Source organism: Suncus etruscus, chromosome 15 (assembly GCF_024139225.1).
Source record: "Suncus etruscus isolate mSunEtr1 chromosome 15, mSunEtr1.pri.cur, whole genome shotgun sequence".
Classification (NCBI taxonomy): domain Eukaryota; kingdom Metazoa; phylum Chordata; class Mammalia; order Eulipotyphla; family Soricidae; genus Suncus; species Suncus etruscus.
The window spans coordinates 47,838,255-47,863,299 of NC_064862.1; the positions used below are offsets into that span (position 1 = coordinate 47,838,255).

The 25,045-nt window shown below is 50.8% G+C and overlaps 1 protein-coding gene across 1 annotated transcript in view; it reads left to right on the forward strand.

The window, feature by feature from the left end:
* The window catches only part of POLR3A (RNA polymerase III subunit A), a 33,444-nt gene extending 12,214 nt beyond the window's left edge, over positions 1–21,230 (forward strand). The window contains exons 13-31 of the mRNA XM_049789607.1: positions 830–957; positions 1,067–1,205; positions 2,181–2,345; positions 2,668–2,840; positions 3,237–3,348; positions 3,794–3,912; positions 6,896–7,033; positions 7,958–8,128; positions 10,116–10,229; positions 12,736–12,822; positions 12,922–13,004; positions 13,601–13,771; positions 15,201–15,294; positions 16,790–16,882; positions 18,057–18,221; positions 18,359–18,523; positions 18,594–18,725; positions 19,389–19,521; positions 20,268–21,230. Coding sequence (XP_049645564.1) covers positions 830–957; positions 1,067–1,205; positions 2,181–2,345; positions 2,668–2,840; positions 3,237–3,348; positions 3,794–3,912; positions 6,896–7,033; positions 7,958–8,128; positions 10,116–10,229; positions 12,736–12,822; positions 12,922–13,004; positions 13,601–13,771; positions 15,201–15,294; positions 16,790–16,882; positions 18,057–18,221; positions 18,359–18,523; positions 18,594–18,725; positions 19,389–19,521; positions 20,268–20,416 — 2,531 coding nt within the window. The 3' untranslated portion in view covers positions 20,417–21,230. The remainder of the gene's footprint in view (positions 1–829; positions 958–1,066; positions 1,206–2,180; positions 2,346–2,667; positions 2,841–3,236; positions 3,349–3,793; positions 3,913–6,895; positions 7,034–7,957; positions 8,129–10,115; positions 10,230–12,735; positions 12,823–12,921; positions 13,005–13,600; positions 13,772–15,200; positions 15,295–16,789; positions 16,883–18,056; positions 18,222–18,358; positions 18,524–18,593; positions 18,726–19,388; positions 19,522–20,267) is intronic.
* The last annotated feature ends 3,815 nt before the right edge of the window (positions 21,231–25,045 follow it).

The following is a 25,045-nucleotide window of genomic DNA, read 5'->3' on the forward strand; positions in this document are numbered from 1 at the left end:
TGCTATGCTTTAGCTCCGTAACACTTCCTTTACAGACAGAGCTGATACACAGCTGCATATTTGGTTTTGTTTTTTTTTTTCTATTTTCCACGGGTGCTTTTGGGGCTGCTCTGTGTAGGTCTAGGGATCCCCAGTGCTCCCCTAAGTGAAATTGAGCCCAGGACTCACAGATGCAAAATGCAATCTAGCCCTTCAAGCCATCTCTCAGGCCTGGCAGCTTCTCTTCGTACTCGCTGTTCAGTAATTGCTCAAGTTGATCATCAAATTAATGGGGTCCTCAATGACAGCACAGTGAGGAGGATGCCTGCCTTTTATGTAGCTGACTCTGGTATCCATAGGGTCCCCCAAGCCTACCAGGAATGATTTGTTTTTTCTGTTTGCTTGTTTTTTTGTTTGTTTGCTTTGTCCACACCCAACTGCACTCTGTTACTCCTGGCTATACACTTAGAAAACGTTCCTGGCAGGCTTAGGGACCATGAGATGGGATGCCAAGGATCGAACCCAGTTTGACTGCATGCCAGGCAAATACTCTACTCTGCTATCTCTCTAGCTCCAGGAGTAATTCCTAAGCATATGACTAAGAGTAAGGCCTGAGCACCACCAAGTGTGGCCCAAAAACCAAGAAAAAAAAAATTAAATAACATAAAACCACTGGATTTTTCACCTTCTTTCTTCTGATTTCTTTGTTTTTGGACCACACCCAGAAGTTATTCCTGGCTGGCTGGGGATGCCATGGATTGAACCCAGCTTGCACCATGTGCAAGGCAAAAGCCCTATCTGCTGTACTATTGCTCTGGCCCCTGATTTGTTTCTTTCTTCACATTCTTAGGAGCTTATCTCCTCACTCTCAAGGACACTTTCTTCGACCGAGCCAAAGCCTGTCAGATTATTGCTTCAGTACTGGTTGGCAAGGATGAGAAAATTAAAGTCCGTCTCCCACCACCGGCGATATTGAAGGTGTGTGTGTGTGGGGGGTATGTACAGGAAAAGGTGTGTGCTGTCCCCGGGCATGGTTGGTGGTGACAAGACACAACTAAATCCTGCTCTGGCCTCACTCCTTCCCCAGCCAGTGACCCTTTGGACAGGAAAGCAGATCTTCAGCATCATCCTCAGACCCAGTGAAGACAGCCCAGTGCGCGCCAACCTTCGGACCAAGGGGAAGCAGTACTGTGGGAAAGGCGAGGACCTATGCACCAATGACTCCTGTGAGTCTCAGCTGCCCTATGCTGCTCCCTCCGAGGTGCCTCCTCATCCTCAACTCTCAGGGGCAGAGGTCACGGAGTGCCACAAGGCAGGGGCAGAGTATTGTCTTTGTCTGACATGACTTGCTTTCAGTTCCTGAAATTGCTTTGATCATACCTTTTCTTTTTTTTTTTTTTTTTTTTTTTTTTTTTGGTTTTTGGGCCACACCCGGTAATGCTCAGGGGTAATGCTCAGGGGTTACTCCTGGCTATGCGCTCAGAAGTCGCTCCTGGCTTGGGGGACCATATGGGACGCCGGGGGAATCGAACTGCTCCGTCCGAGGCTAGCGCAGGCAAGGCAAGCACCTTACCTTTAGCGCCACCGCCCGGCCCGTACCTTTTCTATTGTATGTTTTTGGGTATGTGTTTCTCTTGCTGTTCATAGAAGGCTTCCATTTTTTAAGGTCTGCAGTTTGTTCTTTATATCTAATGGACATACCCGGGTGCAAAAGAACAAGTACTGAAAAGTGGGTACTAAAAGCTGAATTCTGTTTACCTGAAGACTGATAGATAATATGAGTTTAGTTCTTCTTTTTTTTTTTTTGTTTTGTTTTGTTTTGTTTTGTTTTTTTGTTTTTGGGCCACACCCGTTTGACGCTCAGGAGTTACTCCTGGCTATGCACTCAGAAATCGCCCCTGGCTTGGGGGGACCATATGGGACACCGGGGGATCGAACCGCTGTCCGTCCTACGCTAGTGCTTGCAAGGCAGACACATCTTACCTCTAGCGCCACCTTCCCGGCCCCAAGTTCTTCTTACATAAAGTTTGTAAATATGAGCCATCTCTCCCCTGAAGCAGGGTTGTTAAATGTGATTGTCCCTTAAGTAGGTGTTGTTCGTTGACCCTGACGCAGTTATGAACATGGTTGTACCTAAAGCGGTATTGTTGAGTGTAGCTATCCCAGAAGTGGGTACTATTAAGCATGTTGTGGTCCCGCAGATGTCACCATCCAGAACAGTGAGCTGATGAGTGGCAGTATGGACAAGGGCACACTGGGCTCGGGCTCCAAGAACAACATCTTCTACATCTTGCTGCGCGACTGGGGCCAGAACGAAGCGGCCGATGCCATGTCTCGGCTGGCCCGGCTGGCGCCTGTCTACCTCTGTGAGTATCTGGGGCTTCTCAGCTAGGGCCACTGTCTCACCTCTCTCACCTCTCCCCACCCCATCTGTGGGAGTCCCTGGGTCCTCTTAGCTCTCTGTCTGTGTCAGGAAAACCCTGGGGTCTTGCCGGCTTACTGGTCAGCACTGCTTCTCTGTCCTGCACACACACACAAAAAAACCTCCATGATGCATCCTCGTTTGCAATGGGCTCCCCAGGTTAGCATGTGTGGACCCGGGGAGCCTGACAATGCAGACAAATACACTCCCGTGGGGGTGGAGTCAGATTGTGTCAGGGCCCTGACCCTCTGTTCCCCAATCCCCAGCGAACCGCGGCTTCTCCATTGGGATTGGCGATGTCACCCCTGGCCAGGGACTGCTGAAGGCCAAGAACGAGCTGCTGAACGCCGGCTACGAGAAGTGCGATGGCTACATTGAGGCCCTCAATACTGGCAAACTGCAGCAGCAACCTGGCTGCACAGCTGAGGAGACATTGGAGGTGAGGGACCCAGGATTAGGGGACTCTAGGGGTGAGGAAAAGCTGACGGTATTTTAGGATGCCTTGGGAGTTCTGATGGAGGTGAAGAGTTTTAAGGGGTCGGTCACCACTTACAGATGAAGAGTTTTAAGGGGTCGGTCACCACTTACAGATGAAGAGTTTTAAGGGGTCGGTCACCACTTACAGAATTTTCCAAAGCCTCCTTCCACCTTCCACATACCACTGCTTACCCTTCAGAGATATGGGTCCTCACAGGCCTGCCGTCCTGGTTCTCCCCAACACTATGGCCTTTCATAACACTCCCAATCTCGCCTAAATATTTGGGGCCTTTCCTAGCCATGTGGGATCTCAACCTGCACCAGCCCACACCAGCTCATGCCTCTCCCTGCCCACCAGGCCCTGATCCTGAAGGAGCTCTCTGTGATCCGTGATCACGCGGGCAGCGCCTGCCTCCGTGAGCTGGACAAGAGCAACAGTCCCCTCACCATGGCTTTGTGTGGCTCCAAAGGTGAGCATGCCTACCTGCTGCCAGGGCCACCGCTCCCACTTCTCTTTCAGGAAGAGATTTAGTCAGAAACTTGTGACTCTATTGGCAGTGCTCTGAAGTTGAAAACTCAAAACTCCCCCATGCTAATTCTGTTTTCTATTTTTAACAGCATTTACCTATTATTTGTAGTGATGGGAATAACAATGTTTGGGGGGGGGGGTTGTTTACTGGGGATTATGAGGTTGGGTCACACTGCTAACACCCTGGAGACTCAGCCAGGAGTATCGGCTCTGATCCTGAAGTGCTTGGGGTGCTCAGTTTTCTCTGGTGCTCACCCCCTTACCTGTCTCCCTGCTGGCCCTGTCCTGTCTTTAGCTGTGTGTAGCTTGTTTTGAGCACGTCTGCAGCACGTTGTGCAGCTCTTTTCCTGCACACACTGACACTCATTCCTGGACCCTTCACCCAGGCTCCTTCATCAACATCTCGCAGATGATTGCATGCGTGGGCCAGCAGGCCATCAGCGGCTCCCGTGTACCTGACGGCTTTGAGCACCGCTCCTTGCCCCACTTTGAGAAGCACTCAAAGGTAAGCAGAGGCTCTTCTGGACCAGCGTGCAAGGGGCTAGAGCTGGAGCAATCAATGGAGAACCCCAGGCTTATTCCAGACCAGGCCCACTGGAAGGAACAGTTACTCCACTGGGGAGGGGTGAAAGGCAGTGTAGGGTGAAGAGCGGAGGATGGGGTGCGGAAACACGATTGACCTTTTGGGAACAATACAGTGTTAGAGCTCGTTTATTGCAGGTGGGGATGGGATAATTATTACAGAAGCATGAACAATAGGAGAGATGAGATTGCCCATGTGTGGGAAGAGTAGGAAGAACTGAAAGGTCATTAATTGTTGCCTACCAGTTGGTGTTTTTCAGATGTGCAGTGTTCTGTGTCTGCTGACATGGCTTGGGGGAAGCAGGATGTGGGCCCTGCCATGGCTTGCAGCAAAGCCCTGTTCTGTCTTTAGCCATGACTATATCTCCCCTTTTTACTTATAAGGCAGAGTTGGACAGAGCATTGTAGTTCGGAGTGTGGGGAGAATGGGGCTCATATTTAAGAACTGTGAACTGGTATACCAACACATGGAGCTTAAGCAGGTATTAAGTCCTGTGCAGCCTCCTTAATGATGCAGCATGTTTTCCCAATATTTTTTTTTTTTTTTTTTTGGTTTTTGGGCCACACCCAGCAGTGCTCAGGGGTTACTCCTGGCTGTCTGCTCAGAAATAGCTCTTGGCAGGCACGGGGGACCATATGGGACACCGGGATTCGAACCAACTACCTTTCGTCCTGGATTGGCTGCTTGCGAGGCAAACGCCGCTGTGCTATCTCTCCGGGCCCGTTTTCCCAATAATTTTTGCAAGTACCTAATAACTCAAGTTCCCATAAGGGATCAGGATATAGTGAATGGTTATGGGATTGTTTTGCTCAACGATACAGAGGGGAGTACATTGGCCTGGCATGCAACCAACCCTGGTTCAATCTCTGGCATCCCAGAGGTTCTCTCATGCACTGCCAGGAGTGATTTCTGAGATCAGAGCCAGAAGTAACCCATGAACACTGCCGGGTGTGGCCCAAAATATCAATAAAACAAATATAAAACTAAACTAAGGGGCCGGGCGGTGGCGCTGGAGGTAAGGTGCCTGCCTTGCCTGCGCTAGCCTAGGACGGACCGCGGTTCGATCCCCCGGCGTCCCATATGGTCTCCCAAGAAGCCAGGAGCAACTTCTGAGCGCATAGCCAGGAGTAACCCCTGAGCCTCACAGGGTGTGGCCCAAAAACCAAAAAAAAAAAAAAAAAAAAAAAAAAACTAAACTAAAATAAATAAATAAATAAAGCTTGGGGCCGCAGAGATAGCACAGCGGTATGGTGTTTGCCTTGCATGCAGCTGCCCCATATGGTCCCTGGAGCATGCCAGGAGTGATTTCTGAGCACAGCCAGGAGTAACCCCTGAGTGCTGCCGGGTATGACCCAAAAACAAACAAATAAATAAAGCAATTAAAAAAAAAAAAAAAAAAGGGGCCGGGCGGTGGCGCTGGAGGTAAGGTGCCTGCCTTGCCTGCGCTAGCCTAGGACGGACCGCGGTTCGATCCCCCGGTGTCCCATATGGTCCCCCAAGAAGCCAGGAGCAACTTCTGAGCGCATAGCCAGGAGTAACCCCTGAGCGGCACAGGGTGTGGCCCAAAAACCAAAAAAAAAAAAAAAAAAAAAAAGAACTAGAGGGGCCAGCGTGATTACACAATGGAAGGTACACAATGGAAGGGTGTTTGCCTTGCATGTGGTCAAATCTGAGTTTGATCCTCAGCTTCCCGAAGCACTACCAGGAGTGATTTCTGAATGCAGAGCCAGGCGTAAGCCCTGAGGGCCACTGAATATGGTCCAAAAACAAATATTAAAAACAAAAGAAGTACTCACTTCAGCAGCACATATACTAAAATTGGAACGATACAGAGAAGATTAGCAAATTAGTGAAGCGTTCCATATTTAAAAAAAAAAAAAAAAAGAAGCCAAGATATTGGGCCCGGAGAGATAGCACAGCGGTGTTTGCCTTGCAAGCAGCCGATCCAAGACCAAAGGTGGTTGGTTTGAATCCCTGTGTCCCATATGGTCCCCCGTGCCTGCCAGGAGCTATTTCTGAGCAGACAGCCAGGAGTAATTCCTGAGCACCGCCAGGTGTGACCCAAAAACCAAAAAAAAAAAAAAGAAGCCAAGAGATTGACTTTTCTCTTTTCTTTAGTCTGGATCATTTGCTAAGCCCCACTCAAACCATGCACCATTTGCACTTGCAATGCCATTTTCTGTTTTTTGTTTTTGTTTTTGTTTTGTTTTGTTTTTGGGCCACACCCGGTGACGCTCAGGGGTTACTCCTGGCTATGCGCTCAGAAGTCTCCTGGCTTGGGGGACCATATGGGACGCCAGGGGATCGAACCGCAGTCCGTCCTAGGCTAGCGCAGGCAAGGCAGGCACCTTACCTCTAGCGCCACTGCCCGGCCCCTACAATGCCATTTTCTATAGTATTTTTCCCTCGTTTTTTCTCCTGCACAGCTAATGAGCTGCGTCATGCCTGGTATCGTGTTACCCTTTAGGGTGTGCAGTTGACTGATCTGGCATATACCATCATCTTAGTCTTAACTTCCGAGCCTGTACAAACCCCCATCACACATCCCAGATGTTGTTGGTGCTCTTAACAGCAAGGTGTGGTCTGGTCCATGGGGAAGGTGTCAGGCCTTATTCAAGAGTTAGGCAGGCTCCTTTCCATGCTGGTGCCTGAGGGCTTTGCCTGCTTGCCTGCCCTGGGCATTAGTATCTGCTCTGTCTGTGTCCTTACCTCCTCTTTCTCAGGCAAGTTGTTGGGTGTGTGAAGTTCCCCTTGATGAGAGTGTGAGAGTGTCATGTCTGAGCCTCAGACTCAGGGGAGGTGTTGGGCTCAGTGCCAGGGCAGGGTTTGGAAACTGGAGTCATGGCTTTGTACCTTTGGGGTCATTGATTTTTCTTTATTTTCTCCCCGCTTTGTCTCTCCTTAGCTCCCAGCTGCCAAAGGATTTGTGGCCAATAGCTTTTACTCTGGCCTGACCCCAACCGAGTTCTTCTTCCACACAATGGCTGGCCGAGAAGGGCTGGTGGACACGGCTGTGAAGACGGCCGAAACTGGGTACATGCAGGTGAGGGGAAAGATGCGGGCCGTTGCACTGAGCCCATGGGCTCTGTGGATTGGCACTACTGTGTGGACATCCCTTAGTGTTGAGAGTGAAGTCACTGCCTGCTGCTCGGGACAGCACTCTGGCCTAACACAAGAGTCTGTGCTTAACCCTCTGTGATACCTCTTTAAGGAAACGAGTCCAGAATGAAGTTGTGTTTAGAACTGCAAAACTGACACTATTTTGTATAACCTTGGGGAGAAAAGACTGGGACGTGGTGGGCAAAACAGCCAACCCTCAGAGTCCTCTGAGAGGGACAGGAGTTCATATCCCTGACTTGCCATACTTCGAGCTTTATCTGGCTGGTACCATGTTGGCCAATTAAGTGTTTGCCTGTTTTGGACCTTATTTGAGCCTGTCTTGGGCCTTATTTGAAGTGATTCAATTGTTTTGTTTTTGTTTTTGGTTCACACCAATGGCACTCAGGGCTCACTCCTAACTCTGAATTCAGGAATCATTCCTGGCAGGCTCAGGGGACCCTATGGCATGCCAGGATCAAGCCCATATTGGCCAAATGCTAAGCAAATGTCCTCCCCACTGTGCTCTCACTCTGGCCTCATGAAGGGATTTAGAACACAGTGGCTTGGGGGCCAGAGCGGTGGCACTAGAGGTAAAGCATCTGCCTTGCAAGAACTAGCCTAGGATGAATCATGATTCGATCCTCTGGCGTCCCATATGCTCCCCCCAAGCCAGGAGCAATTTCTGAGCGCATAGCCAGGAGTAACCCCTGAGCGTCAACGGGTGTGGCCCAAAACAAACAAACAAAAAAGAACACAGTGGTTTTGACCCAACTAAAATGCTTCATGTCCTTGGAACTTCAAGTGGTGACACACTCTAGGTGCATGTGACCGGAGCAGCTGACTGTGTTTTCTCTGTGTGTCCCCTTAGCGAAGGCTCGTCAAGTCTCTGGAAGACCTTTGCTCGCAGTATGATCTGACCGTCCGCAGCTCCACGGGGGACATTATCCAGTTCATTTACGGGGGTGATGGCCTAGACCCAGCTGCCATGGAAGGCAAAGACGAGCCACTGGAGTTCCGCAGGGTTCTGGACAACATCAGAGTAATTAAAGGGCCAATATCTGTGGGGAGGGGGTGTTTGCAGGTTCCTGTTGTGGCATTAACCCCATCCCGTACTCCGGGCACACCTGCCCACTTATGCCTTAGCCCAGTCCCACTTTGTGTACTGGTAGAAACCAAATACCCACAGAGGAAGGTGACTTCTGTTCCCTGTCTTCTGGAAAGGCTTTAAGAGAAAGGCTCCAAGATGCATTTTCAGTTCTCATTCCTGATAGGGATGTTGATTTCGAGCAGCCCTCAGGGATATGGTTCAGAAACACTTCACGGATTTTGGGCTTTGTAGCCATACCAGCTGCTCCCAGTTCAGTGCTCAGGGAATTGTGCAGCTACTGGGATCAGACCCAGACTTCCATCATGCACAGCAGTACTGACTCTAGCTTTCAGAGTTTTCTCCCAGGTCCCTGATCTCTATTTATTTATTTATTTATTTATTTATTTATTTATTTATTTATTTATTTTGGGGTTTTTTTTTGGGGGGGAGCCACACCTGGCTGCCCTCAAGGTTTACTCCTGACTCTGTCCTCAGAAATAGCTCCTGGCAGGCTCGAGGGACCATATGGGATGCCGGGGATCGAATTGTGGGTCAGCAGTATGTAAGGCAACTATCCTACAGCTGTGCTATTACTCCTGCCTGCAGATCTCTTTAAATGGGGAATTCAGGGTCCTCTTGACCCAGCAGCTTCTGGTTAGGAAGATTTGCCCAGCTCAAACTGGGCCAGTGTAGATGAGCCATCAAATAACCCCATCAAAGCCTCCCTGTGAACATAAGGGTTACACGCAAGTATTAAAGCAATAGGGAATGGCTGGAGATGTAAGACAGTGGGGAAGGAACTTGTCTGGCACAAACAATCCAGATTTGATTCCTGGCACCACATATTGTCATGGGAGTCGCGCCAGGAGTAATACCTGAACACAGAACCAGGAGTGATCCTGGAGCACAGAGGCAGGAATGATCATGAAGCATAGCTGGATGTGGCCCAGACCCCAATCCCAAAGAAATGAACTTTATGAAAATCCCATGTGCTTAGGGTTGAGGAGATAGGATACACTGGAGAGACAAGACAGCAGAGTGGGTTTTCGCCTTATATCCAGCCAACCTGGTTGGTTCAACCCCTGATACGCCATATAGACCTCCATGTATCACTAGGAGTAATCCCTGAGAATAGAGCCAGGAATAAATCAGGCGGGGCCCAAAAGCAAACCAACCCTTCAAAGAATATATATTTTGTTTGTTTGTTTGTTTTTGGGTTACATCCGGCAGCATTTAGGAGTTACTACTGTCTCTGTGCTCAGCAGTCACTCCTGGCAGGCTCTGGGGACCATATGGGATGCCTGGATTTGTCCTGTGTTGGCCACATGCAAGGCAAATACCTTACCACTGGGCTATTTCTCCAACCCCATTTTTATTTTTTAATTAAAATTTTTGCCAGCAGCACTCTGGTTACTCCTGGCTCATGCACTCAGAAATGACTCCTGGCAGATTCGGGAGACCATATGGGATGTTGGAGATTGAACTCAGGTCAACTGCGTGCAAGGCAAACAAACACCCTACCCATTGTGCTCTCATTCTGGTTCCCCAAAAAGTATCTCTTGAATTCAAATTCAGGGTAGAGTAATAATTGGAGCAGAACCCCTGATTTGTCCAGACATCTCTATAGAAGACAAAGATCTGTTTATCCTGTTTCTATCTTCACAGTTAAAATAGAACCATAGAGATAGTACAGCAGGGAAGGTACTAGCCTTGCACACAGCTGACCTGGGTTCGGTTTACGACAACCTATGTGGTTCTCCCAAACCCTGCCAAGATCCCGAAGCACCGAGTCAGGAGCAATCCTTGAGCATTAGCTGGGTGTGAACCAAAACCCAAAAATAATTTGGGGGAGGGTTGTGGGGGAAAAAGTCCCATCCCAAAACTTCCCATGGAGGACCAGTCTTTTCCTGCCTCACATCTGTTCCTCTTGCCTGTCCAGGCAGTGTTTCCATGCAGGAATGAGCCTGCACTCAGCAAGAACGAGCTGACACTGACCACTGAGTCCATCATGAGCAAGAGCGAGTTCCTGTGCTGCCAGGACAGCTTTCTGCAGGTGAGTGAGAGGTGGGACCAGTAAGGGCCTCCTGGCTCCACAGTCAGACTCTCCCCAGCCCACAGGAAGACCTCATAGCACGGTTGGTCTTGCATCCACATTTTTCTTTTTGTGTGTGTGTGTGTGTGTGTGTGTGGTTTTTGGGTCACACCCGGCAGTGCTTAAGGGTTACTCCTGGCTCCATGCTCAGAAATTGCTCCTGGCAGGCACGGGGGACCATATGGGACACCGGGATTCGAACTGATGACCTTCTGCATGAAAGGCAAATACCTTACCTCCATGCTATCTCTCTGGCCCCACGTCCACATTTTTCTCCTCCAAAGGAAAGTGGTGAGTGCAAGACCTATGATGCACTATGGAAGAGGGCCTGTTCCTCCTGGCTACATTGGAAGGGCCCAGCCTGGTGGGACCTTCTTGCAGGAGCCACCAGCTGCTGGAAGCAGGGCCCAGGGCCTCCCTTGTGCTCTGCCTCTCAAGCCAAATCCCTGGATCCCATAGATGGGATCTTATTGTCTCTCTTCCTATGGGCCCTCATGAAGGAAGGCAGTTTTCAATTTATTGTAGGTTTCAGTGGTTTTACTTGTGCTGTTGTTCCCCTGCTGTTTGTTTTTTATTTCTCCCTCTCGTCCTTTTCAGGCACCATTAGTTACCAGGAGAGCAGGTCAGGCCCTCCTTGGTTTATCTTTGGTTTGGTTTCATTTCACTGGCCTCATGGCAGCTTTATCCTGGTCCCATTCATTATGCTCAAAAGGAGAGAGTCCTCCAGAAATCTGTGATCGTTTCCTTGGTGTACAGCTTAAAGAGTCCAAGTCAGTGCAGGAAGGGATTGGTCCCTTTGGGCCTTTCACAGATGAAGAGAGAAACATGAGGACTGGAGCATTAGAACAGCAGGAAGGGCATTTGCCTTGCACATGGCTGATCCAGGTTCAATCTCCAAGGCTTCCCATATTGTTCCCACTAGCCTCCCAGGAGTGATTTCTGAGCTTAGAACCGGCATAACCTTTGAGAGCTGTTGGGTGTGGCTCCAAAACAAACACTAACAAAAATGACATGGAGCTGGTAAAACAATGTTTCAGGAAGGCCAGCGAGCTTTGTACAGGGGTCAAGGCACTGCCTTGCATCTGGCCAAACCCATTTTGAGCCTCCACCCATAAAAGATGCCACTGAGCATAGAGCCAGCATTAAACACTGAATACCATTTCATGTGGCCTCATAAAACTACAAGGTCTTAGTTCAGGGCTAGACAGCTAGCTCTGTTAATAGGGAACATTCCCAGCTTTGTGATCTGTAGCAGCCCATAGGGTCCCCAGAGCCCCACCAGGAGTGATTCCTGAGCACAGAACCAGGAGTCAGCCCTGAGCACAGCCCCAGGTATGGCCCAGAAACAAACAAAACAAAAGCTGTTGCAAACAGAACATTAATTGGTTGTTTTCAGTTATGCAGACCTATGATTTTCCTTTTCATATTTAAAATACCAAAAGGGGAGGGGCCAGAGAGATAGCACAGCAGTAGGCCTTTGCCTTGCACACAACTGATCCAGGATGGATGGTGATTTCAATCACAGCATCCCATATGGTCCCCTGTGCCAGGAGCAATTTCTGACCATAGAGCCAGAAGTAACCCCTGAGCATCACTGGGTGTGACCCAAAAATAAAAAAGGGGGGGAGGGGATTGTATATGGATTAAGGAGTCAATCCAGCCAGAGCAGGTGTGACCCAAAAAACAAACAAACAAAGAAACTAGAAAAGGGCTGAGGCGATAGCACAGTGGGTAGAAAGTATTTGCCAATCAGGCTTCAATCAGGAGTAACCCCTGAGCGCTGCCAGGTGTAGCTCAAAAACCAAAAATAAATAAATAAATAGAACACCAGAAGGGGCTAGAGCATTAATGGCATAGCGGGGAAGGCATTTGCCTTGCACGTGGGTGACCAGATTTATTACCAGCATCCCATAGGGTCCCCCAAGTACCATCAGGAATGACTTCTGAGCACAGAGCCAGGAGTATACAAACAACTGAGCATACAAACAAAAAAGAAGTAGCAAAAGAAACCCCTCAAAATGAACCAAGTTTGGGTTGGGCATTGGCCTTGCACACAACTGACCCAGGTTTAATTTCTGGCATCCCATATGGTCCCTCTAAGCCTGCCAGGAGTGATTCCTAAGCACACAGAGCCAGGAGTAAGCCCTGAGCCACATTGTACATGGCCCCAAAACAAACAAACAAAAATGAAACAGCCTAGGGGCTGGAGAGATAGCATGGAGGTAAGACGTTAGCCTTGCATGCAGAAAGACGGTGGTTCCAATCCCGGCATCCCATATGGTCCCCCGAGCCTGCCAGGAGTGATTTCTCAGCATAGAGCTAGAAGTAACCCCTGAGCACTGCCAGGTGTGACCAAGAAAAGAAAAAAAAGAACCAATCTAAAAGTGTTTTAGACATTTCTGACCCGAGTCTTGCCCACATCATGAGGGAGGAGCAGCCTACCCAGCCATCACATGTCCTCTTGCAGGAGATCAAGAGCTTCATTAAGGGGGTTTCTGAGAAGATCAAGAAGACCAGAGACAAGTATGGCATCAATGATAATGGCACCACGGAGGTAAGAGGCAGAGGCTAGTCCTGGGCCTGGGCCCTTCAGCTGCTGCCAGTCCAGCCTGACATGATGCTGCCCTCACAACCCTGGCTTTGTTCCCTCCAGCCCCGCGTCCTCTACCAGCTGGACCGAATCACCCCTACCCAAATAGAGAAGTTTCTGGAGACTTGTAGAGACAAGTACATGAGGTAAGAATGCTAATTCTGGGGCCAGAGAGATAGCATGGAGGTAAGGCATTTGCCTTGCATGCAGAAGGACAGTGGTTCGAATCCTGGAATCCCATACAGTCCCCTTTGTCTGCCAGGAATGATTTCTGAGCATAGAGCAGGAGTAACCCTTGAGTATTGCTGGGTGTGATCCAAAAACCAAAAATAGAAAAAAGAATGCTAATTCTGCCACCAGGGCCAGCCAGGGAGCCTTTCTCAGCCAAGGGTTGGGGGCCCTGGGACTAGCCATGTCTGTCAGGTTGTGGACCAGGCAGACCAGGGGGACTCCATACCCCTGCCTGGAGCCGTGGACAGCCTCTTGGGTCCCTGTGCCTTTTCTGAAAACTTCCAGCATCTGGGGCCGGAATATTAGCACAGCAGGAAGTGCTGGCCTTGTAAGCAGCCAACCCAGGTTCAATCTCTGACACACCATAGAGTTCCATCAGGAGGAATCCTGAGCATAGAGTCAGGAGTCAGCCCTGAGCACTGCCGAATGTGACTCACAAGGTGCCAGGTCCTGGCATGGCCCCCAGCAGTAGTCACAAACAAGCTTTCCCTTGTTCCATGTCTCCTTCTAGGGCCCAGATGGAGCCTGGCTCAGCTGTGGGGGCCCTGTGTGCACAGAGCATTGGTGAGCCAGGCACCCAGATGACCCTGAAGACCTTCCACTTCGCTGGCGTGGCCTCCATGAACATCACTCTGGGGGTCCCCCGGATCAAGGAGATCATCAACGCATCTAAGGCCATCAGGTATGCCCCATCCCCGCACTACCCAGCTGGGACGCCTGTTTATCTTTTAAAAGTAGGGACCGGTGAGGTGGCGCTAGAGGTAAGGTGTCTGCCTTGCAGGCGCTAGCCAAGGAAGGATCGCGGTTCGATCCCCCGGCGTCCCATATGGTCCCCCCAAGCCAGGGGTAATTTCTGAGTGCTTAGCCAGGAGTAACCCCTGAGCATCAAACGGGTGTGGCCGAAAAACCAATAAATAAATAAATAAATAAATAAATAAGTAAATAAATAAATAAATAAATAAATAAATGGCAGTTGATTCTGGAGAAATAGCACAGCGGTAGGGCATTTGCCTTGCATGCTGCTGATCCAGGATGGACCTGGGTTCAATTCCTGGCATCCCATATGGTCCCCGAGCCTGTCAGGAGTGATTCCTGAGCACAGAGCCAGGAGTAACCCCTGAGTGCAGCCAGGTGTGGTCCAAAAACCAAGGGATAAAATAGAAGGCAGTTGGGACTGGAGTGAGAGTACAGTGGGGAGGGCATTTGCTTTGCATGCGGCCAACCCAGGCTTGATCCTCAGCATCCCATATGGTCCCCCAAGCACCATCAGGAGTGATTACTCAGTGCAGAGCCAGGAATGACCACTGAGTACCACCACCAGGTATGGCAAAAAAAAAAAAAAAAAAAAAAAAAAAACAGAAAAAAATTAAATGAAATGAAAATAAATGGTGGGCCCAGGTATAGTACAGCTCACTGGCAGATGAAACGCTGTAAATTCAATCCCATCACAGTCTGCCTTGCCCAGCCAGGCATGTCAACTCTCTCAGGGCTTCCCCGGGCCCTGGGGAACATCCTGCAACATCCACTGCTCAGCAGCCGAGTATACCAGTACTAGCAAGTACCAAGGCAAAATGTTTGAGAGCCGACAGCCATGTGTGTATGGTCCTGGGCTCAGATGCCCCCAAACCCACTCAGAGAAACAAGTGAGCAATGGTTGAGTGCAGTAAGAAATGAGGCAGCGGCTCTTTAAAACCAGGGCCACAGAGAGCAACCAAGATAACCAAGAAATGGGTCATGGTCATCTGCCATGTCCCTTAGTCTCCACTCGGTATGTCTACCAAGTGGCCTAGATCCCAGGCTGTGCCATTTTGGCCAGAAAAGAAAGAAAATTACTGTGGCCACATGGTCCATTAGGGAGGACACTAGCCTCGCACCAGACGATATGGATTCCATCTCCGACAACCCTGTAAGGTCATTCAAGCTCCATCAGGGGTCATCTCTGAGCACCACTAACTGTAGCTCCCCAAAAACAACAACAAAGAAAAGAACACTTCGGTAGAGTCCCCAGCAGGGAAGCATTTCCCAGGTCGTTGTTATTCGGTAGAGCGTAAGATTGGGGAAGCCCAGCCCTAGACAGAGCGTGTGTCATGACCATCTCTCATGGCCCCCAGCACACCCATCATCACAGCCCAGTTGGATAAGGACGACGATGCCGACTATGCTCGCCTGGTGAAGGGCAGGATCGAGAAAACCCTCCTCGGCGAGGTGAGTGATGGGAAGTAGGTACACACACCCCATATCAGTGGATTCATCTCACCTCCCCTTCTTTCAAAGGCCAGAAGGGGAGAACAGAGGGACAAGACAGAACAAAGGGCATTTGTCCTGCAGGGGGCTGACTGGAGTTCAATCCCCGGCTTCCCATAGGGTCCCCTGAGCACTGCCAGAAGTAATCTCTGAGCACAGAGCCAGGACTAACTTACTAAGCACTGCCAAGTGTGACCCAAAAATCAAAGATGAAAAGGAAACCAAAATGGGATCCTCTTTGACTTGGAGATTAGATGCATCTAAACTGAGATGTGTATACTTCACCCTCTCCCCTTTAACAAGCAGATGTATTTTAGTTTGTTTTTTGTTTTTTTGGGTTTTTTTTTTTTGGTTTTTGGTTTTTGGGCCGCACCCGGCAGTGCTCAAGGGTTACTCCTGGCTGTCTGCTCAGAAATAGCTCCTGGCAGGCACGGGGGACCATATGGGACGCCGGGATTCGAACCAACCACCTTTGGTGCTGGATTAGCTGCTTGCAAGGCAAACACCGCTGTGCTATCTCTCCGGGCCCTTTTTTTGGGGGGGCGGGGGGCTACATCTAGCAGTGCTCAGGGCTGACTCCTGGCTCTGTGCTCAGAGATCACTTCTAGTGGAGCTCAAAGGACCATATGGGATGTCAGGGGTGGGGGGCAAACCCATGTTGGCTACGTACAAGGCCAGTACCCTCTCTGTTGTTTATTGCTTTAGAACATGGCAGGCTTATTTATTTATTTATTTATTTTGGTTTTGGTTTTGTTTTTTGGGTCACACCCGGCAGCGCTCAGGGGTTACTCTGGCTCTATGCTCAGAAATCGCTCCTGGCAGGCTTGGGGGACCATATGGGATGCCAGGATTCGAACCACCGTCCTTCTGCATGAAAGGCAAATGCCTTACCTCCATGCCTCATGCTATCTCTCCAGCCCCGGCACGCACGCACGCACACGCACACACACACACACACACACACACACACACCCCAACCACACACCACACACACACCACACACACACACACCACACACACTCTTTCTCTCTCTCTCTCTCTCTCTCTCTCTCTCTCTCTCTCTCTCTCTCTCTCTCTCTCTCTCTCTCTCTCTCTCTCTCTCTCTCTCTCTCTCCATATTAGAGATAATCCAGTGCTTAAAGTACTTGCCTACTTGCCTTGCACAGGGCCAAACCAAGGTTGAAGGTTGTTGATTCCCAGTACCCCATATTGTCCCCTGAATACTACCAGGAAGGATTCCTGAATACAGAGCCAGGAGTAAGCCCTGAATGCTGCCATCTCTCTCCCTCCCAAAACGAAAAAATACAGAGTGCCAAGTAAAGCCCAGGGAAAGCTGGGAAGAGGTAGCAAATGTGTGCAAGGCCCCAGGTCCAATCCCCAGCACTACAGAGAGGTGAGAGGCACAGTGTGTACTGTTTTGGGGGGAGACAATTAACCTCTAGTCTCTTTGCTGCAGATCTCCGAGTACATTGAGGAGGTCTTTCTCCCTGACGACTGTTTCATCCTTGTCAAGCTGTCCCTGGAGCGGATCAGGCTGCTAAGATTGGAGGTGAGTCAACCAAGGCATGGTAGACAGGAAGCCAGGTAGACCCAGCCCAGCAGGGCTTTGTCTTCCATCGAAGGGCACCTGTTCTGCCTTCACAGTTTCTCTTTAGCCTGATCCCAACACAGACATTCACAGCCATATTGTCACAGGAAACTCATAATTCTGTACAGTTCACCCTGCCTGTTCACTGTGACAGTTCTGTGCAAGAATTGGGTCTATGGAGCTGAAGTGATAGTACAACAGGGAGGCCTTGCACATGGCCACTGATTCAGTCTCCGGCATCCCATAAAGTCCCTCCCGAGCCTACCAGGAGTTATTCCTTAGCGCAGAGCCAAAAGTAAACACTGAACACCACTGGGTGTGACTCAAATGTTAAAAAAAAAAAAAGAATTGGGGGCGTGAGTGGTGGCACTAGAGGTAAGACATCTGCCTTGCAAGTGCTAGACTAGGATGGACCGCGGTTCGATCCCCCGGCGTCCCATATGGTCCCTCCAAGCCATTTCTGAGCGATTTCTGAGTGATTAGCCAGGAGTAACCCCTGAGCATCAACGGGTGTGCCCCCCCCAAAAAAAAAGAAAAAAGAATTGGGTCTAGAAGGACCATAGGGCCCCTTAGTACAATGCCCGGCCTGCTCAGAAAATAGTCTGAGGTAGATGATGGTGGCTTTCATCCCTGGATGGAGAATTCACCCTAAACAGAGCTCATGCAGAAGCTAAGACGTGAACCCAGTGACTTCCTGCCCCTTGCTAATGCCTCTAGGGGAACTGAGATCCATTTCACCCTCTGCAAATCCACGAGCCCCTTCTCCTATGTCTGCAGGATGCCTGTGTCCACCAGCTCCCTGTGGCCTCTCTCCCCTCCCGAGTGGTCTTTCCTCCAAGCTGGTCATGGACCTCTTCCCATGTGGCTCTTTCCTTGGGGACTTAGCACCACTAGTTGGGCTGTGATGAGCAGAATGCTGTCCGGGCATCCTGCTCTCCTGCTCCCTCAGAGCCTGTGTGAGTGGCCACAAACTGAGTGTGAGGTTCCACAGGGGAGGGCAGAAAATGGTTTAGGAATGAGGTGTGGGGAACCCAGCGTGTATGAGTATCTCCAGCATGGGGGCTGTCTGCCATGCAGGGAGCAGGGAAAGCGCAGTCTGTCCTTCCTGATGGTCATAAGCCCCACATTCTGGCAGGTGAATGCAGAGACAGTGCGTTATTCCATATGCATGTCCAAACTGCGTGTGAAGCCGGGTGACGTAGCCGTGCACGGGGAGGCTGTGGTGTGCATCACCCCCCGGGAGAACAGCAAGAGCTCCATGTACTACGTGCTGCAGTTCCTGAAGGAAGATCTCCCCAAGGTTCCCTGCCAGGAGGGAGGGAAAGAATGGAGGGCCGGGGTTGCCTCTTCCCTTGTGGGTCCTTCACCCCCTCGGACCTGTGTCCCACTTGCCCATCCAGTTTCTTTGGGTGTCTGAGCTGCTTTGTCTCTGCCCAGGTGGTGGTGCAGGGCATCCCTGAGGTGTCCCGGGCTGTCATCCACATCGACGAACAGAGTGGGAAGGAGAAGTACAAGCTCCTGGTGGAAGGGGACAACCTACGTGCCGTTATGGCTACCCATGGCATCAAAGGCACACGGACCACGTCTAACAACACTTATGAGGTGTGACCCCTGTCCTGCCCCCAGTCCATCCTTCACATCCCTAGCCCTATACTCATACATGTCTCTGCAGGTGGAGAAAACTCTGGGCATTGAGGCTGCCCGCACCACCATCATCAACGAGATCCAGTACACGATGGTTAACCACGGCATGAGCATTGACCGCCGCCATGTCATGCTGCTCTCAGACCTCATGACCTACAAGGTGGCGCCTCCCACCGAGCCCAAGCCCAACTTGAACATTGGCCACAGCATGGTGTCCCTGGGTCTTTTAGGATGTTGGCTCTCAAGCAAAGCCCAAAGCCCTCGGGAATAGGAGCCCAGAGATTACTGGGTTTTTGTTTGGGGGCCATATCTGGCAGCGCTGAGGAGTTATTCCTGACTTTGCACTCAAACTCCTAACAGTGCGCAGGGAACCCTGGGATCAAAACCTGGGTTGGCCACATGCAAGGCAAACACCCTCCCTGTTGTGCTATCACTCTGGCCCCTGGGTTTTAGTTTTATTTTGGGGTGGGGGGCTTATTCATAGCAATGTTTGGGGCTCTATGCTCAGGAATTCCTCCTGGTCACACCAGGATACTTGTGACCACACCAGGACACCTGTCTGCCAGGCAGGCACCCTCCTTGTTCTCCTGTGGCTATGTAGCCATAGGTCTCTTGCCCAGAATCACCCTCATAATAGTGCCCTGGCCATGTGGCCAGCATCCTCCTTGGAAGGTGGTGGGATCTCTTCCACCATGTCCGGGGGATGCTTTGTTTTTGGCAGCGTGGCCTCTGCTGGAATCGCAATGTTAAGGGGATGTGCTGGGTTCTGTTAGTGCCCTTGTGCCTTAAGTTTTTTTCCTAAATGTCCTGGGCTGTGCCACAGGGTGAAGTTCTGGGCATCACGCGTTTTGGGTTGGCCAAGATGAAGGAGAGCGTGCTCATGCTGGCGTCCTTCGAGAAGACGGCTGACCATCTCTTTGACGCCGCCTACTTCGGCCAGAAGGACTCCGTGTGTGGTGGGTTCCAGGAGGTTGAGTAGTTGAAAGTGTGGGGGGGGGGGGAAGGACAGGAGGCACAGCTCTGTCCCATGAAAGCTGCTGCATATATGACCCCAGACCATCCCCCAGGTAGCCCCTAGTGAACCGAAGGTCTTCCCCCACCTCAGTGTCCTCTGCCTCCTTGCTCACCCCTGGCTGCTTTATCTCCTACTCCGGTGTGCCTTTGCAGATTGGCGGCCAGAGCAGCACACCCCTATTTTAGCTCTGAACATGAACCCTCCATCCTTGATGGGGGCTGTGGTTGCACTGGGGGAAAGAGAACTTACACATGTGTGTGAGATCAAGACAGTTGAGTTACAGGGAGGCTAAAAGCCAAGTAGGTTCTGCTGGGCAATGGACGCAAGGCGAGTGGTGCCCTGAACACCCCCATGACCTGTTCCTACCTCCCACCCTCGCTCTGCAGCCTCCTCATGTTCTCTCAGCCAACTCGGTGTCTGCCCAGCCACATCTGCTACCTTCTTTGCTTCTAGCCCCACTTGAAGGAAGTGCTTGTGGCAAACTCAGGGCTCCTGGGATGTCATTTAGGATCTATGTAGAGATAAGCCAGTCTGCTGAGTCCCACAAATTGGGCCTTGACACGAGGCTGCCTTGCTGGGAGTTGGTGGCCAGCAGTTCTGGCTCAACGCTGGACACTAACCTCGGTCAGCAGCTAGGGTGCTAGGGAGACTGGGCCTCTGACCTGTGACCTCTCTGTTTTGTCCCAGGAGTCTCTGAGTGCATTATCATGGGAATCCCCATGAACATTGGGACTGGACTCTTCAAGCTGCTCCACAAAGCCAACAGGGACCCCAATCCTCCCCGGAGACCCCTGATCTTCGACACCAACGAGTTCCACATCCCCCTGGTCACGTAGTCTGGCCTCCACCATGGCCTCTTCTCCATCTGGAAAGGGGACCCAGAGTGGAGCAGCCACCGGGTCTCATGTGCTGGATAAACAAGCCTTATCTGTTCTAGAAACCGGTCTGGACTGGGGGGGTACTGCCTAGCTGCCTTCTGTCCTTCATCCTTCCCACTTGCTTTCAGTGGGACCACACAATTCCCCAAGAGCCAGGCCCTATCCTGGCTGACATTCCCCAGCCAGGATGCCCAGTGCTTTGTGCCATGGTGTGGATATTGGTTGGTGATTGACTGATATATTTATTGGCTCCCTCTGGAGGGGTCAGAGCGAGTGTTTCTAAAGTGTTTTGTTTTAGAAAACAAGACAGGCAGGGTCTGTCCATACCTATCTGCCCCTAAGCTGGCTAGGTTTATGTCCAATGTCTCCAGATTGACCAGTGAGGCCAAATGGCAGGAGGGGGTCTGCACAGGGTGGGATATCCCATGAGCAGTCAAAGGGCCCTTGTGGCAGAATAGGGCAGGGGCCTTATTTATGGCTCTTGGTTATGGCCACCTCTGCTAGGGTTTTAAGAGGAGTGGGAGGACCCTGGTGGTTTGTCATTGGCAAGCAGCAAGGGGCACACTCCCGGGAACATTGGTCTCTTGCTGGGTTTTGGGGATCCTTAGAGACACTGGAGGCCAGATGCCCTCAGATCAGGCCCTGTTGGTCCCTCCTCCCCAGCTCCCAAGTTTTTCTCTCTGTATCCAGCCACGTTTGTCAATGGTCCAAACCAAAGAGATGTGAATTCGCCATTGAGTGGAAGGCTGGTTTGGATGGTTAAAGAGATAAACATCATTTTTAGTGACATGCCACCAAGCTCTAAGGCTGCCTGGAGGGAGGTTGGTTTGTGAGGCTTCCCTGTGCATACCAGAGCCCCTGGTTGTCCTAGACTTGGGCTCCTTGGGAGAGATTGGAATTTGCTTCGGACCTCTGGGGAAGAAATAAAACTTGAAAATTCTGCCTCTGTTAGCCAACACTTCTTTCTGGCCTGGGAATTAGTGCCTTTTACTCTCCCTCAGCTTATTTTATACAAAGGAATAACAGCTGACTCGGTCACAGCCTTCCTGTCTGGTCAGGGTTCTAGCAGACAAAGTTGTGGAAGGTCCAGTGCATGTGTCTAAGGCATACATAGCATGGCTCCTTTTTCAGCCCAGGCTGGACTTGTCTGATTGAGCCTGACTTGCTCTTGATTCCTTTTCCTGGGTGTTAGCCTACACTTTTTCCACCACGGTTCACCAGAGGGGAAATTTCTTCCTCATGAAGTTTGAGCACATGCAGGCACTGTCCTGTCCCCACTACCAATCAATACAGCCTAGCCCCATGGCTCACCTATACACAGGGAGGGTTCCTGGTGTCTGCTGAACCAGCAGCAAGGGCTCCCTGGTCAGATCAGGTTCTGGATGAACTCTGTTCAGCCATGCCAAGCACTGTAGAAGGTTCTAGAAGTAAAGCAGTATTGGGTGGTTGCACTCACCGTTAGCCCATTAGTGGGGCCAAAGATATGGTCTCATGCACAAACCCCAACTGTGGCCATTAGTGCCTTGCATGAGGTCACCCCAGGTTCCCTCTCCAATACTCCATAGGGTTCCCCTCACCCCAGCCTGAGCACAGTTGAGCGTAACACCACAAACAAACTAAAAAATAAAAACAGTTGATTCAGCCTCTTGGTATTTTCTGTGTATGAATGTGGGTCATTTCCCTCATAGCTCCTGAACTTTCTACAGCAGCTGACTCGGACCCTGTCCTCCCTGCCATGCCCTCCCCCACAGCTTGGGGACTGCACGATGCCCCTCTATCCCTGTACTGCCAGTAAGTCTCCCTACCTTCGCTGCCTTTGCCGGGAAGTCCAGGGCCACGGCCGCCCCCAGACCCCTCCCACTTCCACTCCTGCCTCTGGCTGGGCCCCTTCCTGGCTCCAAACACAAGAGCTGGAGCCAAGTGCTTGAAGCATATCCCACCGTGAGTGATTTATTTAAGGGTCTCCAAATAATCACTTCAGTGTCACCATGGCAACAGGAAGGGTTGCCATGGAGACAGGAGCAGGAGCTGTCCCCATAGAGACAGGCGAGACTCTTAGGAAATCATTACCAGGTGGATCAGCCCGGGAAGGGGGGAGCCAGACAGGCAGGAATAGAGTGAGCAGGCAGGAAAGGGTTTTGAGGATATGCAGATCGAGGCTGAAGGGACCAGGAGGGGTGCAAGCCCCATGTGTTGCCTGGAGCTACTGTCTCCCCTTAAGTTCTTCCCACACCCCTGAGGGGCGGGCACAGTGCGGAGAACCCTGAATATCTACTAGTGTGGAGGTGACCAGGAGGCCTAGTGAGGGGGCTGATAAAGACCTGCAGAAGCAGTGTGAGCATTTTGGCGCTCTCCAGAGGGAGCAGGACAGATAAGGGCCACCTCCATTTCCGTGGAGGGCTGCTCTGCTGTCTCTGGCTTGTGAGCAAGCCCCTCCATCAGCCACCGGGTACAGGTTGCCAGCAGAAAAGCATGTCTGTTGTTGCAGAAAAGCAGTGGTAAGGCAACCGCTGGACATGCGCCTCTCCTGGTCCCTTTAACCACTCTCTGCAGTCACTTCTCCATCCAGCTGTGTCCTGTGCAAAACAAATCCAGGAGTAGGGCACCTTTAGCACGCATGGCCCAGGCCAGTAGGGCTACAGTGGGGTTTGGGGACACAGGTGGCTCAAAACTCCTAAGACATGAGCACGCAGGCTGACTCACTTCCTCACTTCAATCCTTCCTTAATCCTGGCCCTTTCTGTAGCTTTACCCCAGCGCCATGGTCTGGTCTGGTCTGGTCTACACCCGAGTGAGGCAACCCAGGTGGGGCACAGCTGTCTGCCAGGCACAGTGCAGCTTCAGAGTTTGTCCCCAACTTCGCCCCAGCCAAATGGAGGCCACAGGCAGAGTCTGGTGGGTCATGGCAAAGATAGGGGTTGGGATGGGGAGCAGGGTGGAAAGAAGCCAAGGTAGGGACAGGGAGCTGCCTACCTCCTCTTTGCACCCTCCTTTTTTCCCCTGTCCTCAGAAAAACTTGCCTTTTACAGCTCGATTCTCCCTCAGGCTTCTTAGCATTACTCCTGTGTCTGTAGGCCTCCTGTGGGCTCAAATAGCAACTGGATAGGGCCAGAACTTTAGCATGTGGGGAGGGTGTTTGCCTTGCATAAGGCTAACCAGGGTTCGATCCCCTGCATCCCCTAGGGTCCCCCGAGCCTACCAGGAATGATTTTTGAGTGCAGAGCCCTAAGTATGGCCAGGTGTGACCCCCCAAAAAAGGGGGGAGAAAATAAAAAATAAAATGGAGCCGAGGTGTGTGACTGACCTGGATTCAATCCCCGACATAGAGGGCCCAGAGCCTCAATAGGAGCAGTTTCTGAGTGCAGAGCAGAAGTGCCCCTGAGTACTGCCCAGTGTGATTTCACCCCAGCTGCCGCTAGAGGTAAGTTGTCTGCCTTGCAAGCGCTAGCGTAGGACGGATCCCCCGGCATCCCATATGGTCCCTCCAAGCCAGGGCCGATTTCTGAGCGCATAGCCAGGAGTAACCCCTGAGCGTCAAACGGGTGTGGCCCAAAAACCAAAAAAAAAAAATAAATAAATAAGAAGAAGAAGAAAAGAAAAGAAAAACAAAAAATAAAATAAAATAAAATAAAAAAGAAGTAGAATACAAAAAAAAAAAAAAGGAAGAGAATACAGGGGCTGGTTCAATAGCACAACGGTAAGGCATTTGTCTGGCATGCGGCTGACCCAGGACGGACCTGGGTTCAATTCTCAGCATCCCAGGGTACAGAGCCCAGAGTAACCCCTGAGCACCATTGTGTATTAGCCCAAAAAGACCCCCCAAAAAAACTGGAACATTGTGGGTGAGTCCAGGGCTCTTCAACTCTGCTCTTGGGTCACCCAGTGAGAGTCAGGAGTCACCCTGAGTGCTTTCCCACAATCCAGGCTCCCCCTGAACATCTGTGCATAGAATTACCATCCCATTCCATTCTGTTTCTTCTTGGGTTGGGCCCCCCTCCCCGATAGTGCATAAGTGGGTTGGGGTACTCAAGGAACCAGGCAATCTTGGGCATCAAACTCAGGATCTCTTGCTTTCACAGCAGGTACTCTGGTCCCTTTTTTTTTTTTTTTTTTTATCTTCTTGGGCCCCACCATTGTATTTCCCAGGTTAAAAAAAAAAAGTGAATTCACATGGGGACAGAGCAATAGAGCAATAGAGAAAATTATTGCCTTGTATGTAGCCAGCCCTCTGGCATCCCACAGGGTCCCCCAAGCACTGCTAGGATTAGTTCCTGAGTGCAAAGTCAGGAATTAACCTGAACTTTGCTGAGTGAGGGTGAGGTCCAAAAACAAAAGGAAAGAAAATGGAGTCACAAAGCAATTAGCCAGTCAGGAGGGAGCAAGAGATGGGAAGAAACAAAACCATGCAAATAAGAATGAGCAAAGGTGGGTGTGGAATGAGCACAGTGGGGAAGGCATTTGCCTTGCACACGACCAACCCGGGTTCAATCTCATATGGTCCCTAGAGTCCCCCAGAAGCCAGAAGGATTCCTGAGTACAGAGCCAGTAGTAACTTCTGAGCATCTCTGGGTGTTTGGTGAGCAACACC